The sequence below is a fragment of the Mixophyes fleayi genome, chromosome 1 (genome assembly GCF_038048845.1).
Source record: "Mixophyes fleayi isolate aMixFle1 chromosome 1, aMixFle1.hap1, whole genome shotgun sequence".
Taxonomy (NCBI): Eukaryota; Metazoa; Chordata; class Amphibia; order Anura; family Limnodynastidae; genus Mixophyes; species Mixophyes fleayi.
The window spans coordinates 78,023,792-78,041,548 of NC_134402.1; the positions used below are offsets into that span (position 1 = coordinate 78,023,792).

The following is a 17,757-nucleotide window of genomic DNA, read 5'->3' on the forward strand; positions in this document are numbered from 1 at the left end:
GTATGTTATTATAATGTGTGAGGGAAGGAGGAAGGCTGAGTATGTTATTATAATGTGTGAGGGAAGGGAGGGGGGCTGAGTATGTTATTATAATGTGTGAGGGAAGGGAGGGGGGCTGAGTATGTTATTATAATGTGTGAGGGAAGGAGGGAGGCTGAGTATGTTATTATAATGTGTGAGGGAAGGAGGAAGGCTGAGTATGTTATTATAATGTGTGAGGGAAGGAGGAAGGCTGAGTATGTTATTATAATGTGTGAGGGAAGGAGGAAGACTGAGTATGTTATTATAATGTGTGAGGGAAGGGAGGGGGGCTGAGTATGTTATTATAATGTGTGAGGGAAGGAGGAAGGCTGAGTATGTTATTATAATGTGTGAGGGAAGGAGGAAGGCTGAGTATGTTATTATAATGTGTGAGGGAAGGGAGGGGGGCTGAGTATGTTATTATAATGTGTGAGGGAAGGAGGAAGGCTGAGTATGTTATTATAATGTGTGAGGGAAGGAGGAAGGCTGAGTATGTTATTATAATGTGTGAGGGAAGGAGGAAGGCTGAGTATGTTATTATAATGTGTGAGGGAAGGGAGGGGGGCTGAGTATGTTATTATAATGTGTGAGGGAAGGAGGAAGGCTGAGTATGTTATTATAATGTGTGAGGGAAGGGAGGGGGGCTGAGTATGTTATTATAATGTGTGAGGGAAGGGAAGGGGGTCCTAATAAAGTGTGGGATGTCAAGACCTTTAATTTAATGCTGGGGTGGTTTGGGTCTATAATTGAATGTGGGTCTGAGTTTGGGGAGGTGGTCTATTTATTAAATGTGAATATTAATTATTTAATGCTGGGGATGGTCGCGGGATATGGTTATATTAACTGTAAATTATTTATTAATTTATTGCTGTGGCTGTTTGGAGGAAGGGTAATAGGGATGCTCCAGTTTACTCCCACACTCCCAACATACTGGTAGGTTAATTGGCTGCTAACAAAATTGACCCTAGTCTGTGTCTCTGTCTGTGTGTCTGTGTGTGTCTGTGTGTGTATGTTAGGGAATTTAGACTGTAAGCCCCAATGGGGCAGGGACTGATGCGAGTGAGTTCTTTGTACAGCGCTGTAGAATTAGTGGTGCTATATAAATAAATGGTAATAATAATAAAGATGAGGTGTTGTCAGTGATCTATAATATGTCAATGTTATCTCTCTCTTCCTGCTACTAATACCTCTTCCTATACCACCGGCTTATCCCACTTCTTTACTACATTGCTGACTTATCGTCGTATCATCTGAAACTGGAACATATTGCATTGCATCAACATTCACTGTAGAATATTAGTAATGTCAAGTAACACGACTGCCGTATAAACATCTTGTTATATGTAATATACTAAACATTATATACCAGCTGTAGAATCGTCTAATATTAAACCAGCTGTAGCAGTGTCCAGTAAAGTGTTGATAAAATGCCAATACCCAATGATATGCCAACAGTAATGCCCAGTAATGTTATGTCAGCAGTAGGGAAGTCTTGTAGGGGAAGGGTTAGTGATGCTACATAAAGCAAACTATCTTCTATCAGATCCCACTGTGACACTAAAATGGGATCTAGCTCTAGGATTCCCTTTGTATTTCTTTAATGGACGTAGTCAGGAGTGACTGTATAAAAAGATACTTGTTATAGGTGGGTTCCTAGTTTCTATGATGATGTTAGTATGTCTGCTTTGCAGAGCTCACCATTCTGTATTGAGACATTATTCATCACTTCCCAAAGCCCTACTGTCAATCTAACACCCTGGAGTTCATATTAAAAGTTCAATGTGCATCCTTAAAGCCTATTAAAGGTGCTTTGACACTGATAATCCAAAAAATAATGTAAGTGACCTATACAAACACGCTTTCTGACAAGCTTCCGCTACAGTGGAATTCTACAGAACTGCTCATTAAGTACGCTGCAGGGAAGCTTTGGGATGCATTAATGAACATGTTTCTATAGTTCTGTTAAAGCAAGGACAAAGTGCAAGATTTTGTCTACATTTTTAACTGCTTTCCAGCGCCTGTGTGTACGAGCCCATACTGAGGTGTGATAATGCTCTTGGAATACGATAGCTTGGAGGCATGGCCTAATGACAAGGGCGGAGTTTGGTGTTATGGGGGTGTGGCCAGATGCAGAGAGGGACAAAATATTACAGGGAGCAGACAAACTACTAAAGTTTGTTCACAGACAGCACAAAGGGATAACAAAGCTCTGTGTAGCTTATACACTACCACATACTTGCCGACTTTCTGACTCTGTCCTCCAGGTCATGTGACAGGGGTAGGTGACGTCTTTATGTCACCATAGCTCCACTCCTCTATAAAATGATGAAATCCACGACATTGAAGAGCTGGGATGATGGGATTAAGCCCCGCCCCTGATATTCAATGCCATGAATATCAGCATTTTTTAGGATCCGGGAGGTTTGCCTACTCTTCCGGGAGTCCAGGAGGACTCCCCAAAATTTGGGAGCTTCCCGGAAATTTTGGGAGAGTAGGCAAGTATACACTACCTAACTTCAGTGGACTGTCCCGCTGTCCCACCTGCCCGACTTACAGTTTGTCCCGATAAGTGAGGCAAGGGTTTTTTTGTTTGTTTTATCTGTAGTGAGTGCTATGGATAGTATCTGTTCGTTGCACTATTCGTGTAGCATACTGCACTGTTATAATTGTAGTTTTGAATTCTTCATTTCATGGAGCTTCATTTATTTTACAGTCAGTGTAGCAGCGGGTTGGATGTATCAGAAGCCTCAGTTAGGAGATCAATATAATTGATTGTTATTGTACCATAAACGAGATTGCCAACAGAGAGGGAGGCTGGGGCGGCCAATCAGAGGTGGGCTAACAAATGAACTTTAGAAAACGGCAGAGTGGGAGCACTAGTCAGGATCGCCGGCATAGCCTAGTGCTTGAAGTTGTCGGGCACTTGCTGGCTGAGATTGGGGTGTTCGCCCATTACAGAGAAGCAGGAGTGCTGTGTACCCAGATTGTATCTGCCCAGGTCGGGCGTGCACAGGTAAGATCCTGTCCTGATCGTTAGTCTGGGACTGATCCCAGCTGTGCTGGGTAGGGAGGAGGCAATGACAGGCAGGGAAAGGAGGAGACTACTGTAGGGGGCAGCCAGGAGGACCAGGGGTACAACACATGGGGGAGGAATTGGTGGATAGATCAGTGGGCAATAAAACCATAAATAGATGATAAATATAAAAATAGTGCACAGTGTGGCTAAACTTTTTACATTTCTTCCTGTAAACAGGTGGAGTGGGGGGCACAGGGGGATTGTCCAAGGCAGCGCTGACAAAAAAAATCCTGTAAATAAAAAAGAAAAGAAAATACTTACCTTGCGTTCACGTCAGCTGGCGATCCGGCTCCCTCCCTGGTCCCCTCGCCTGCGCTGTGCTCACAGTGAATGTTAGGCGTGATGTCACGCCCATCATTCACTGCAAGCACAGCATGGAGGAGCGCAGGAGAGACTCAGCGCGGAAAAAAGAAGAGAAGGGGATCGGGAATTAAAGGTAAGTTAAGGGGGGCCCTATATATATATATATATATATATATATATATATATATATATACATATATATATATATATATGTATATATATATATATATATATATATATATACATATATATATATATATATATGTAAAAAAAGTGATTATCTATATATATATATAATCACTTTTTTTTTACATATATATATATATATATATATTTTACACACACACACACACACACACTATATATATATATATATATATATATATATATATATATTTATATTTAGGGGCCCCGGTGCACTGCATTGCCCAGGGGCCCATAATGTAGTTAAGGTGGCCCTGTACAGGGGGGAGGTGTGTAATCCTGCTCTACAGGAGAGAGAATTTATTATATTAGTGCACTATTATAACATACCTCTCCATGGTTCTGATTTTGGAGGGACATTCCGATTTGCGTGGCATAAAAGGGACGGGGCTTAACAGGAAAGAGGATGGCATTTTGAAATTGCTCATTTGTAGGCGGAGATTGGGCTGAATGGGGGCGTGGCTTATTTTGTCCCGCTACCCTGTGCTAGGGACAATTAAACACAGACAATGCTTGAACCGAGTGTCCCTTTAAACACTATTAAACTTTCCTTTTTAGCAGAACTGCAGCGGAATGGCAGGGTAACACTGAACAATGTATTTTACCTTCATGCTTCATATATGAAAATTTCAATTTTGGGGCTTAGTGGTCCTTTACCATAATTCAATTTTATTGCATTTAAATACTGGACCTCTAACACATTAGATTACAGGATGGCAACAGATTCTTGGAGTTTTAAATTGTCAGGGACATTAATTCAAAACCTAGGATTGTCCTTGGAAATCAGGCACAGTTGGCAGCTATATTTATTGTAGGCTTAGAAATGTATAGAGATGGGTCTACGGCATTTCCCTAAATGGCACAGGATGCTAGCATGAATGTGAATCACCAACAGCTGCTGACATTAAACAGAAATTAATGTTCAAAAAGTGTGGGCAACACTGTTAATATGCATTTATACTGACGCGGTGACTGCCTGTCTGGCACAGCTTTGTGTGTCTTCTGCACTGCACAATGAGACTGCGATAAATAAATAAATAAATAATACATATTTCAGAAATAGACTCATTAAAACTAATTAAAATCTTTGCCTATGGTAACTTATTAATGGCCGTACAAGGCCTGCTCTGCAGGAAATATTACTTAATTAAATCAGGTTGCAACTACTGCAACTATTGTGTAAATGTAAAACAATGCTATTTGCTATGTTTGGCGGTAAACTATCTTACAGCCAATTTGTTTAAAGCAGTAACATCACAGTTTTTAGTGGGGTTAGGTGTACCACCTTATACATGAGAAGAGATGAGGAAATCTCCCAAATTTGGCATAATCGAACAATTGTTTGTCTACATTTTCTTCCTTTATTTATTTGATCAAATATTATTTTATATCTTGTTAAATTAAATTAAAAAGACAGTTTCAGGGTAAAAATTGAAGTGTGGGGCGATTTGCGTCTTTTGTACATAAATTGTCATAAAAAATTAATAGATGTAATAAATGAACACAGTAAGTTCATGTGAGTGAACGGTTTGAAACTGGTTTCAATGACGTAACCAAAATCTGACAAATTGTAAACCAGAACAAACAGTTTCACCCATATGTGAGCTTATTAGAATTCTATTGAGGCTTTCTAGGTAGAATGCGGCCCCAATATTTCAATGAGGGCCACATCATGTCTGGACCACCTGTTGGCTATCCATGATCTAAACCATATAGCTTTACAGAAAATATGAATATCTGACAAAGTGCCAGCAACTGTATGGAACCACAGAGTGAAAACCTTTAAAAATCAAATCACATTAAAAAGTGTGTTTTTATTAGTGTATATTTGTCTAAGAAACACTGCCCATTCTCGGTAGATACATCAAACTGACAACAGCTCCCAGAAGATGGATGGTAAAAATAATAAAAACAATAAAAAAAGGCTAGTGTCCCTAAAACACAGTCACAATAGACAAGTTGGTAAATGACTCAAATATTCATGACATATCTCTGAACATCATTAGATCTTATCAAAACTGTCAGCAATCACCCATATACGCCTAAGGAACTAGAGATGGTTATCCCGATGCTTGTGACATTTACATATTTCTTCTTTATCTATAGCTGGTAAAATGACAGCTCAGGGAAAAGTCACAATGAACTAAATTGGATTAAAAATAAAAGTCACAAGTTATGTTTAAGTGAAGTAATTGATTATGGTAAAGTATATTATCCTATGGTGTTTGTTTTTTTTTAGATTTTGGAAATGAATTATTGTTGCTTAGCTTGGAAAAGAAATATATATTACAATATTGATGTCAAGAGAAGATGCTGGAATCAGGAAAAATGTTGTTTTCTCCTGACTTGTGCACAGTAAAGGCTTTGTGGCTGAGAACTGATGTTTTACGGGTGTCCATAATTCAATCCCTTTCCCACTTTGGAACCTTTTCCTGTTTTTGGCCTGTTACATGAATTTGTATAACTATATCCAGGGGCCTGATTCATTAAGGATCTTAACTTAAGAAACTTCAGATTTCAGTCTCCTGGACAAAACCATGTTACAATGCAAGGGGTGCAAATTAGTATTCTGTTTTGCACATAAGTTAAATACTGACTGTTTTTTCATGTAGCACACAAATATCAACTTTAAATGTCAGTGCACAAATAAGCTATCAAGTATGTGCTACATGAAAAAACAGTCAGTATTTAACTTATGTGCAAAACAGAATCCTAATTTGCACCCCTTGCATTGTAACATGGTTTTGTCCAGGAGACTAAAATAAGAAGTTTATTAAGTTAATTAATGAATCAGGCCCCAGGTCTCAATAGCCACTAGTGAAATATTCATCATTGCCAGCCCCATTACGGCAGTAAAAAAATCTCACATTGTCGTCAATTTTTTATTTTAAAATAGTCTAAATATAGATGAGGTTTATCTAAAAATAAAGTAGCCATTATTAAAACAGTATTTAATTTTAAATAAAAAGCTTTATTCGAAGCATTTTTACTACATTTGGGCTGTTACCGCCAGCGTGCGATGCCGGTTACAGAACAGACACCTCCGGCCCCCAAGCCTTCACCTGCGGCCCCAGCTCTCTCCTGATTTATGCCCTTTGGCCATTCATATTTGAACTTAATCCATTTGTTCAAGGACAATTACACTATCACAGTGCAAAACAATAAATCAATGTCACAACACACAACATACTCTTTATCATGATATTTTCCTCAGACATTATACTCTAATTAGATTTATGAAGACAGCAATGTCGGTTCACATTTTGGAAAGGCACAAAGGTGGAGAACCACAGCTCTAGGGCAAACAACATGTCTTAGGTGTGAAGATAACATGCACCTTACACATGGTTTTTTTTCTTTTAACGCTGTTGTAATTTTACCTCAAGCAAATAGTTAAACAGATTTGCAAGGAAAAGCAGTGAAAACTCTGTCTTTTGGTTACATTTAAGGACTGAAGCTGAAGATGATTTATTTAAAAGAACTGTGAAACCCGAAAAAACAATGTCTCTGTATTACAACTACAAGTAACATTTAGACATTTACATGACATTGATTGGATAGATCATAATAGGGATGTCTGGGCTGTGAGGTGCTGGAGAACATTTAAACTCAGTGGTAAACTTATCACCCTGACAATAAAATGAGTCAGACGTGTGGAGATTACTGTACATTACAATTCATTTGTGGAAACAGTCTCTTAATTACAAAACATTAGTCTGAGGCTTGCAGTGTATATTAATGGACTAGGGATTGCTGCTGTATATTCTACTGGAAGATAAACTGAATAGTGATGCTGGGTGTTTGTAGTTTGATTACCACAAAGGGCCGAAGGGGGAGGAGAGCACTACCAGGGAGAACTGGACAGGAGATTACACCTGCTATCTAAATAGTGAGTGTAGTTCCCAAATGGACAGGAGAATATACCAATTCAGGGACCACACTTGCCGCACACTCCCTGTCCTAATAGTTTGAACAGCTGGGATTGTATTCCAGTCACATTGGAGGAGATCTGGCTGGGGCCGAAAGGGAACATATTTATTTATCCATTATTGCTTATTTATATAGAGCCACCATACTACGAAGCGCTTTACAGAAATACTGAATAATTAACATCAGTCCTTGCCGAATTGGAGCTTATAGGGTAAATGCCTTACCACACAATCCTACACAGACACAACAGGGTCCATTTTGCCAGAAGCCACTTAGCCTATCAGTATGTTTTTTGGACTCTGGGAATAAACCAGAGCACCCAAAGGAAAAATTAATGCAAACATGGGGAGAACTTATATACATGCCACAGACAGTGGCCTGGTTGGAATTTAATCAACGGGCAAAAGGATTTAAGGCAATTCTAAGCACTGTGCTAATCAAAGGTGTACAACACATTTAAGTATTGACCACTGCTGGCTTGTTGGCACCGCTCAGGGTCTGTTCTCCAGTGGGGGCTCTACAAAGAGGCACAGGAGAGAGAACTAGAGGGGCAGGGGGGACCAGAGGGGGGGGCCATGGTGGGGGGGAACCAGAGGGTGGGGGGACCAGAGTGGGAATGGAGAGGAGAGAACCAGGGGAAGGAGGAGAGAGAACCAAAGGGGGGAAGGAGGAAGGACCAGAGTGGGAGGGGAGGAGAGAGAACCAGAGGGGGATGGGAGAGAGAGAGGGGGGGGGAGGACCAGAGTGGGAGGGGGAGGAGAGAGAACCGGGGCAGGAGGAGAGAGCCTAAAGGGGGGAAGAAGGGAGGACCAGAGTGGGAGGGGAAGAGAGAGAACCAGAGGGGGGTGTGGGAGGGGAGGAGAGAGAACCAGAGGGGGGTGTGGGAGAGAATCAGAAGGAGGAGGGAAGACCAGAGTGGAAGGGGAGGAGAGAGAACCAGGGGCAGGGGGGGAGAGAACCAAAGGGAGGAAGGAGGGAGGACCAGAGTGGGAGGGGAGGAGAGGGAACCAGGGTCTGGGGGAGAGAGAACCAAAAGGGGGGAATGAGGGAGGCCCAGAGTGGGAGGGGAGGAGAGAACCAGGGGGGCGAGAGAGTGAGAGGGGGAAGGAGGGAGGATCAGAGTGTGAGGGGAGGAGAGAGAACCAGAGGGAGGGACTAGAGAGGGGGAGAGGAGAGAGAACCAGAGGGGGGGAGGAGGGAGGACGAGAGTGGGGGCACAGGAGAGAGAACCAGAGGGGGGTGGAAGAACCAGAGGAAGGGGCAGGGGGAGAGAGGACTAGAGAAAGGGAGCAGCTGGAAAGAAAACAAGTGGGAGGCAGTGAGTGAACCAGAGAGAAGGGGGAAGTGAGATGCTTACTTAATGTAGGGTGTTACAGAAGATGTCTGAGCTTTTGAAATGTGTATTAAAAATATAGGAAATGTAGGAGTGGTGCGCTGATGAGATATATGGCTACATAAATCTTGAGAGGTTACAGAACCATCACAGAAGTAGCCCTAACATTTTATTAATGCAGTAAAATTTGTGGTGGAAGATTGTATTTTCATGTATAAATCTCTTACACTAAATATAAAGTTCTTTATTCATCTGCAATATATATATAAATGTACAAGTGAATCGTTTAGATCCGCGCATGTGAAAAATTAAAATGCATTCTGCATAATAATACTGTTATTTGCAAATGTGCCTTAGGATTTCCTATGCGGTTATATCATTTACAATGGCTTTTTTTTTTATTTTGTGAGTAGTTAATGACCTGTCGATATTTCTATTTGTCAAATCCCAGTCCTTAGCATTGCTGTGAATATTTAGTCTGACATAGAACCTGGAAAATCAGTCTTTTTAACTTCATCAAAAAATGTGAAGGTGACAGCAGTGATTTACAGTCTTGATTAATTGTTCAGCTAGTGCTAATTAATTGGGGACATTTAGCGGTGTACTAATGAGTCCCACAATAAATCGTTGTATACTATGTCATAACTGATGTGGAAAGGAGTGATAAGTCCATTTCCATTAGCCTTCCCTGCTTTATACAGGCTGCGTGGAGCAAATATAACAAGTAAATGCAGGTGTTCACTCTAGGATACTTTCTTCAGTGACAAATCTATAGAAAATATAGTATTCAGAATGTATTCTCAGCATGCTATTTACCTCTGTATAGCACATAAAGAAACGTCCTTCACCTCTGAAGCGCTATGATTTGTTTCCCTTACATTTTTGTATAGACTATGTAATGTAATGCTGAAAATGCAGAACCGTATAACGTACACAGAACATTTAATGCTGGTGTCTGCAAATTAGAAGCAGTGTATTTGCGTTTTTTATCTGCTAGTGAAATGCCGTTTTAATACTTTAAGCATTTTACAGCTTGTGAGAGTCAGGCTACAGTGTTTAACATTCATCTGTGGACCTGGATTTCAACAGATTTTATTATTTGCTAGATGAAAATGCTATATGTAGCATTTGGGAGTGTTAGAAGCGTTGGATACAGTGTGCGGCAAAGAGCAGATCACAGACTTTAATGATAGTAAAAATCAGTAAATATCTGCTCTTAATTCACAACACATAACGCAAGGAGTAGGGCTAATCAAGAGAGGCACCTGCCTTGGGTAAAAGAAGTTTTGGGAGCTGAGATCTACCTGCATGTTTACTGCTTTTTCATGTTCTCTAAGAATGTATGTCTGTTCTAACACATGGACATTAGCACACAGATATTGGCGACAGCATCTTAAGTTTTTGCCTTGGGTGTTAAACCACTTTGTCCTAATACTGTCCAGTTTGTCTATAAAAACACTAAACATGAAAGTTTCTAATAGGATCCTGAGCATAAATCTGTTAGTTTACTAGTGTGTAATTCATCATTTATCATTGTTAGAATATAGACTTAGAATATTAATGTGTGGAGGATGTCCATTGTTGTAGCTTCACCACTTTGTCTTTCGGTGCTGCCTATTGACTAGTTAAAGTGTTTGATTGAATGATAAAAAAAATTCAAAATGTAATTAAATTTTTGATTTTATGCTGCTAAGAGCTAAATAAATAAAATTATATTCTAAAATAAGTGGAATATATTTCCCATTGTACGTGATTTTAATATAAGTGCTGGGCAGTCTAGCCAGATCCCTGGGGCCTGATCCCTGCAGTCATTGTTTCCCAGGGTTCTTTTGTTCCTCATACAGACCCGACTGAAAACCAGGGAAAGAGGAGGAGTTGGGAGTCCCAATCACAAGCTGAAATCAAGAAACTGAGGTTTGTGATTGGTTCTCCTGCTCACAAGAGCTGCTTGACAGTCAGTGAAAGGTGGATGGTAGGGCACAATCCTGTTTGTCAATTTTTATCATAAGGTATCACTGAAAATAACTAAATCACACCAACAATGTTGACAAGCTGAGACAACGGCCTGTATATACCCAGAATCACTGTCCTGAGAGGGTTCCACAGTAGTACATGATTTACCTGCTCTCCAGTGGCACATTACTGCCAAGGACCCAGCTGTCCTGCAGCTGGACGGACTCAGGTGTGGTTTGCAGCTCGGCGGGCAGCGCAGCCGGCGGGGCCGGACTTTGGTTCCTCCTATGTGTCAGAGAGTTGCGGTTGAGGGATGTGATGGACGGCTGCTGTGCTGCGGGATGCTGCTTGTGAGAAGGTGGTAAAGGCTGCAAAGTGGACTGACCTTGGCTGTTTGGCGATTGCTCTGTGGAGTAAGAACAAAATGTAACACTGTCAGCATGCTGAAGTTTATCTGCTGCAATTAATAAAAAAGACAAGCTTTATAATGGAGAGTATAAATTGACTTTCCTACGGATATAAATTTACCTTGGGCACCCAATTGTTTAATTAACATTTAACAGATGGTAAACTGGTGATCAGATCTTTATGTTGGATTTCATTTATATTAGCACATTCATCAACAGTACTTGTCAGGTATCAATTTCTCTTTTAGAGATCAACAGTCAAAATAAATAAAAAAAAAAAACTTAAAAAGGGAAACAAAAAAATGAAATGGGCATTTTTATTCCCAGTTCACACAGGTTCTTTAAACACATGTAATTCCTATAATTATTTTAACAGTGTTTCTTTTAAGCATTACTTAAAAGTAATCATTTGCAGCAAGCCGGTAGCTTAACAGCGGTATACCCTGCCAGTTAGAGGATTTCAGAGAGTGTAGGTTTGTATGTTGATTTGCTAATAGATACTAAGTATTCTGCAGCAGAAGGTCACTCTGTGAAACAGATGTTGTAGTATAGACATTTACCAGACTGAATCACATCTGATTACAACGTCAGAAGACTCATATACTTAATGACCGTTAAGTTCATTACAACACAGGCAGACGAGAATTCCCAATTTCATACCAATGTACCCCCCATACAAATTAAATATGCTATTCCTAATTAGCTGTAAACAGGTAACATGTTAACTTTAATTAAAACACAAAGTAATTTTTTACACGTGCGTGCAAAGTTTAATGTTAATAGGTCGGTTTTGTATTTACAGTTTATACATTAATTTTAGACAATGGTAATTCAAAAATAGAGATTTCTAAAAGGATTTGCTCTTCTTTTATCTACAAACAAGGTCAATAAGTTATCACCCTGAGTTAATAGCGTAATATGGAGCTTTCAAGATACTGTACAAGCAAATCCGACAAGAACACACTGCATACAGTGTTATAGGTCATCTCATTCAATATGGAAAATGGAATGCATGTATGTATTGTTAGCATCACATTGTGAGTAAAAGTACATGACATGGTCTATTACGTAAAATGCACATCCTGTGCTTGTGTCATATACAGTGCTTTGAAGCTGCTAACAATTGACAATTTAACCATTTATAAACAGTCAAACTAAAATTACTTCTGGTGTTCAATTTTTTTTAAGAGAGCAAATATTAGCACGGTGGCTAAGTGGTTAGCACTTCTGCCTCACAGCACTGGGGTCATGAGTTCAATTCCCATCCATGGCCTTATCTGTGTGGAGTTTGTATGTTCTCCCCGTGTTTGCGTGGGTTTCCTCCGGGTGCTCCGGTTTCCTCCCACACTCCAAAAACATACTAGTAGGTTAATTGGCTGCTATCAAAATTGACACTAGTCTCTCCCTCTCTGTCTGTCAGTATGTGTGTGTTAGGGAATTTAGACTGTAAGCTCCAATGGAGCAGGGACTGATGTGAATGAGTTCTCTGTACAGCTCTGCGGAATCAGTGGCGCTATATAAATAAATGGTGATGATGATGATATGGTTTGACTACTAAACCTAACCTGGTTTTAACCCCAGTGTGCACGGATGATCCTCCCAGCCTACATCAAGGTACACACCTACTTCCTGCTCTTGGGAAACATCTCTGCAAACTAGAAGCCAACATTCTTCCACTTTAGAGATACAAGTATAAGATGAAACCTGAAGATAACCAACTCTAAACTGACGTAAACAAGTCCTTTTGTGGACAGGAAATGCCTGTGCACCCCTAAAACCATGTAATGTACACCCATTTATTTTATTTCCATAGTCACGAGCCACAAAATGTTTTTACACTGCTCCATGAAACTAGGTACATCGTATGTACATGTAAGCATGTTTTTCCAAGTGTTGGTTCCCCAAGTCTCTTGTGAAAATAGGTTTCCAGATGGAGCTTCCATACCCATGACATTTATTCTCCTCTTGTTTTATAATACAAAAAGTAAAACTCTAAGCGTGGAGTACAGTATATTTGAGAAGTCTGAATAATTTAAAAAATACAAAAACAATTAAAGAGGACTTATTACTATTGGGACAAAGGATAAAGAAATAGCTATATAGTAAGGGAAGACTAATGCAAAAAAAAATGTTTGCCCCTCCGTTCGCCTGGAATAGAGTCAGGTTGAAAGCTAGCCAAGTATGTCAATTACACAGGACGCAGTTCTCTGTCTATCAGTCAGGCTCCTATGCACTCAGTGCTTCCTACAAAGAGTACCAAGAGAGCTGACAGACCGTAGGGAAACTTAGCGATGGGGAGTAGGAGCTGCTTGCATGCTGATTACCAAGTATGCTGCTCTCCTGTTCATATGTTCTCTTTGGCCAGTAAGGGTGGGGGGAAGTCGAATGGTAGTTTTCTTTTCCCATTAGGCTTCTACTACTATCTATTTCATTAAAAACAAAGCATGGACTTTTCCAGGGTCAAAAGTTTTCAGGGACAAATCTTTAAACCCTTGGACCATCCCTGGAAGTTAGTTCCAACTATGCATCCAAGTTGAGTAATAAATAAATTTTGCTGATTCAATGTACTATTAAAAATAAAATAACAAGTTGAGAAACATCCAAACACCACAATATATAATACTACTTCAAGTACTGCCTAACAAAAACATGTGAATCTCCTGTCGAAGTCGTATAATTGGATGATCGAATGTATATTAGTTAATATTGTTTTATCGTGCGATTGCACTCAGTATGCCACGCTACACGTGGCATGGCGTGATCACGCGGTAAAATACGCACGCACACACTCGCACTACAACATTTAGTTATTTATATATTTCATATTTATATTGATTCCATTCCACAGTTATTTATGAGCAGATAGTATTTAGTTTATTATTAGTTTATATATTATGATTATATGTACACTTTAGTGTTTTTTAAGGTCCAGGTTATAGGAAATGTGTCATGTCTGGTATCATTTTAATCCCCTATTTATCAGCAGTTGTCCGGTTCTTTCGCCGAAGAGATCGCACATTGCATACTCTAGTTAGTGATGTTAGGGAATAAATACTTAAAGTGATACTGACTGTAATGTGTAAATAGACTAGATTAAACTGGTTTCTAGGCAGGAGAATCATCTGGAATGTTGACCCTCAGCCTTGGAGGGGGTTGTTTGAACTAGTCTATGACCTGTTTACACTGTACCCACCCGAAGTCTGGACCTATAGAAGCAAGCCACGTCATCTGCATTGTTTTCTCTGTAACACTGAGTGTATATAATATAGCTGTGCTGGCACTGGCCTCTGTCTTCTCTGACCACAGTATTCTGGAGTGAAGTACTGTTCACTGGTACCAGCTAGCGCAAGCGAGCGCAGCGGTATGTATTTCATTTTTGGTATTGGTTGTACTGTATTATACTCATGTATTGAATTGTAAAATTTTACAACTGCTTAAATAAATTACTTTGTGCTTTGGAAACACAATACAATCGCTTATGCAATGCTTATTTGAAAACAATAAAATTACTTTAATACTCCATCTTTTGCAAAATAAATAAATAAAAGGAACGTTTTAAAAATCTCAAACAATAATAACTATTTCATCATATATTGGTTAACTATAAATGTACGTTTTCAAGACAGCTGCTGCACAAATTCATTAATTATGTAAGCAGTAAGATTGGTGTAGCCGTCTACATTATAGGTCTTGCAGGTACGACTTTGGACAGAAATGACATTCGTATCACGTCAGAACATTCCATAGTTGATGATCACACATATTGCTCCAAGAGCAGAACAAGCCATGTACACGCTACGACGGAACCGTTTTCCTTTCCTAGAGAGACGTCCTTCGCCACAGTTTAAGCCCAGCTTGCCAATTCTATTAACAATAAATATTTAGTACCATTTGCAGTTTATGACCATGTGGAGAATCCACGTAGATGGATGGATGGAAATAGAGAACCACATAAATTCATCAAAGAGTTATGAGTCAGGTAGATTTTACAGCAATTAATCAGTGCTGCCTTTATCCACACCAGTGGGTGTCATTGTATTTGATTAGAATCACTGCTGAGGCCTTCCAGGCACATTTCAACAAGACAGTTACAAGGTAATTCAACCAGTCAAAGCAAGCACCCAATTAAAACAGATCTGTCTTTAGGAAACTGATACCGCAGAAAAGTCTAATATATGTCATGCCCTAGTAGAGAAGCTGCCCTGATAGACGTGCAGGGCCTAATTCCTTGTATTACCAAATTTAACACTTTGATATATTAATCTATGGACATTGTGAACTAGGAGTATTGTATCAATGCTGTATAGACTGCAATGTAACTATTACTAAGAGACAATATGATTCTTCACTGACATTAGAAGACGTTTTTCTGCATCTTAACTTCTTAACTGAGAAATACCATGATCACTGCATATTCATCAGTTCTAATAGGACTTGTCCATATAGAGACAGTATATATAGCATTACAAATGCAGTATATTTTCATAGGTATTGTTGCACGATGGTGGAACCTTTACTAGACTCACTGCAATCAGGGACAATCGTCTGCCTGCTTATCAGCTGCCAGTCTCAGTGAGTCTCCGCACAGTTACTAGATATGACAGTGTCAGGGAATTATTACATATTCTCTGTATAGCACCATGCAATATGATCAGTGCTATATAAACTATAATAATAATAATAATAATAATAATAATAATGCCACATATCAGCATAGACAAATTAAGTAGTTAATAATATTATTTTGGCTTTACCTTGCCAACTATGGCACATGCTTGATTCTTACAAGTCACTATTTGGGATATTAGGTGTGTGGCTGGATCACTTATAAATAACTTATTTGTGGCTGGATCGTGTAGAAATAACTTATTGTAGATATTCATATTAATTAGGATATCATTGCAAATGTACTTATCTTTTTATATTGGTATGTGTTTTGTATGGAAATGGATTGATGACAGAGACAGTATCTCATGTTTGGGTTTTGTAACTTTTCTGTATGAAGTCTCAAGTAAGCATATGAGTGGAAGGGATGTGTTTTTTAAATTGTCTGGTAATCTCATGTTAATTAGACCTTTTCATTGCTGAATGACTGACACGTCTGTTGAGCCTGAAAGCACAAGGGGGAAGTAATAAGACTGTCTGGTAGACTTCCTATGTGTGTAAGACTTAGCATGCAAGTGGTCACAGATTAATGTGAATTTTGCAAGTTAAATTGAACTTAAACTTAAAAGCAAGATTAGAGAAATGTTATATCATAATGGTAAACATTCAATATGAAACCTCAGACGTGCCACTAGCAGCAATGTAAAAAGGTGTTAAACCCCTCCAGGCTGAGTTATCTGCAAGCACCTGGATTGGTTAGAGGGGCAGGAGGCTGGATTACATCCTGCCAGGGTATCTGTGTAAATCTGTATAAAAAGCAGACTGTTTGACCATGTAATCTATTATTATACCATCTGTAACGTCTGGAAAGATTGCTAGTAGCACAGACTGGCGTGTAACTGTCATTATTAGGACTACATGAACTAATAAAACATCACTGCTTAAAGGTCCTGCTTAGATGACTACTTATCTGTGCTGTAATTCCTGTGACCTGCAGATTAGACCAATCTAATCCTTTTTCCGGCTCTTCTGAGGTTAGAACCCTGCATCCAGTATCAACACTCTGCCCGCTACCTGCAGCTCTGGTCAGTGTGATAGACCAGGGGGAACCATCCACAGCAACCCTGATCTGAAGGCAAGAGGTCAGGTGTACCAGCCAGATGCCCAGGAAGGGGGTACACTAGCAGGACACGGTTCTAGGCGCCGATGAAGAAGCATAGTGGTGGGGGCAGCAAAAGCACCTCCTACTGCAGGCACATTTGGGATGAAGAAAAGGGGACAGTGGCAAGGCAAGCCGAGCTGGTCCCTAACAAACACACGGACAGTGTGGCATAGGAGGTCTATGCTGTCACAAGGTGCTTCAGCTATCAATTAAATTAAATAGTCAATGATTAATAGTTTACACAAGACGTATATTAAGCCTCAAATATTATAGTTTCCAGCTATCAATATGTCTTAAAACGCAAAAGAGTTGCATTATGATGGTGTAGTGTCTAGCAACAACACGTCCCTAGATAACTGTAAGTAAAGACAACTATGCAGTATACATTTTGCAAGATGCCATCTCTCCCTCACAACAATCACAATTAAGAAATTACTGAATGAGATAGCCCAATGCTCCAGTTATCGACATAGATGCAACAGTGATAGTAATGACAGTTTACTATATGATTAGAAAAATAACATTTCTAGTAATGGCAGTGCTTCAGCTTCTCGTTACATTTTAAACAGTACATCTTGAGAAGAGGGAGATTCAGCACCAGTAATTCTCTGTGCTTACCTATGTAAGGGTTATTTGGTAAACATTTACAGCCAAAAAGGGCTACATTTAAAATCCCTATAGTATGACACTAGCTTGTCAAGCATCTTGCTATGTATGTAGATATTTACCAAGCACCCTTTGTGTGGACATAAATACCCTTTCT

At 39.6% G+C, this 17,757-nt stretch overlaps 1 protein-coding gene across 14 annotated transcripts in view; it reads right to left on the reverse strand.

The window, feature by feature from the left end:
• TENM3 (teneurin transmembrane protein 3) overlaps positions 1 to 17,757 on the reverse strand; it is a 763,547-nt gene that overhangs the window by 215,969 nt on the left and 529,821 nt on the right. For all 14 annotated transcript variants that reach the window (XM_075197350.1, XM_075197334.1, XM_075197322.1 and 11 more), the window contains one exon: positions 10,989 to 11,226. In XM_075197350.1, coding sequence (XP_075053451.1) covers positions 10,989 to 11,226 — 238 coding nt within the window. The remainder of the gene's footprint in view (positions 1 to 10,988; positions 11,227 to 17,757) is intronic.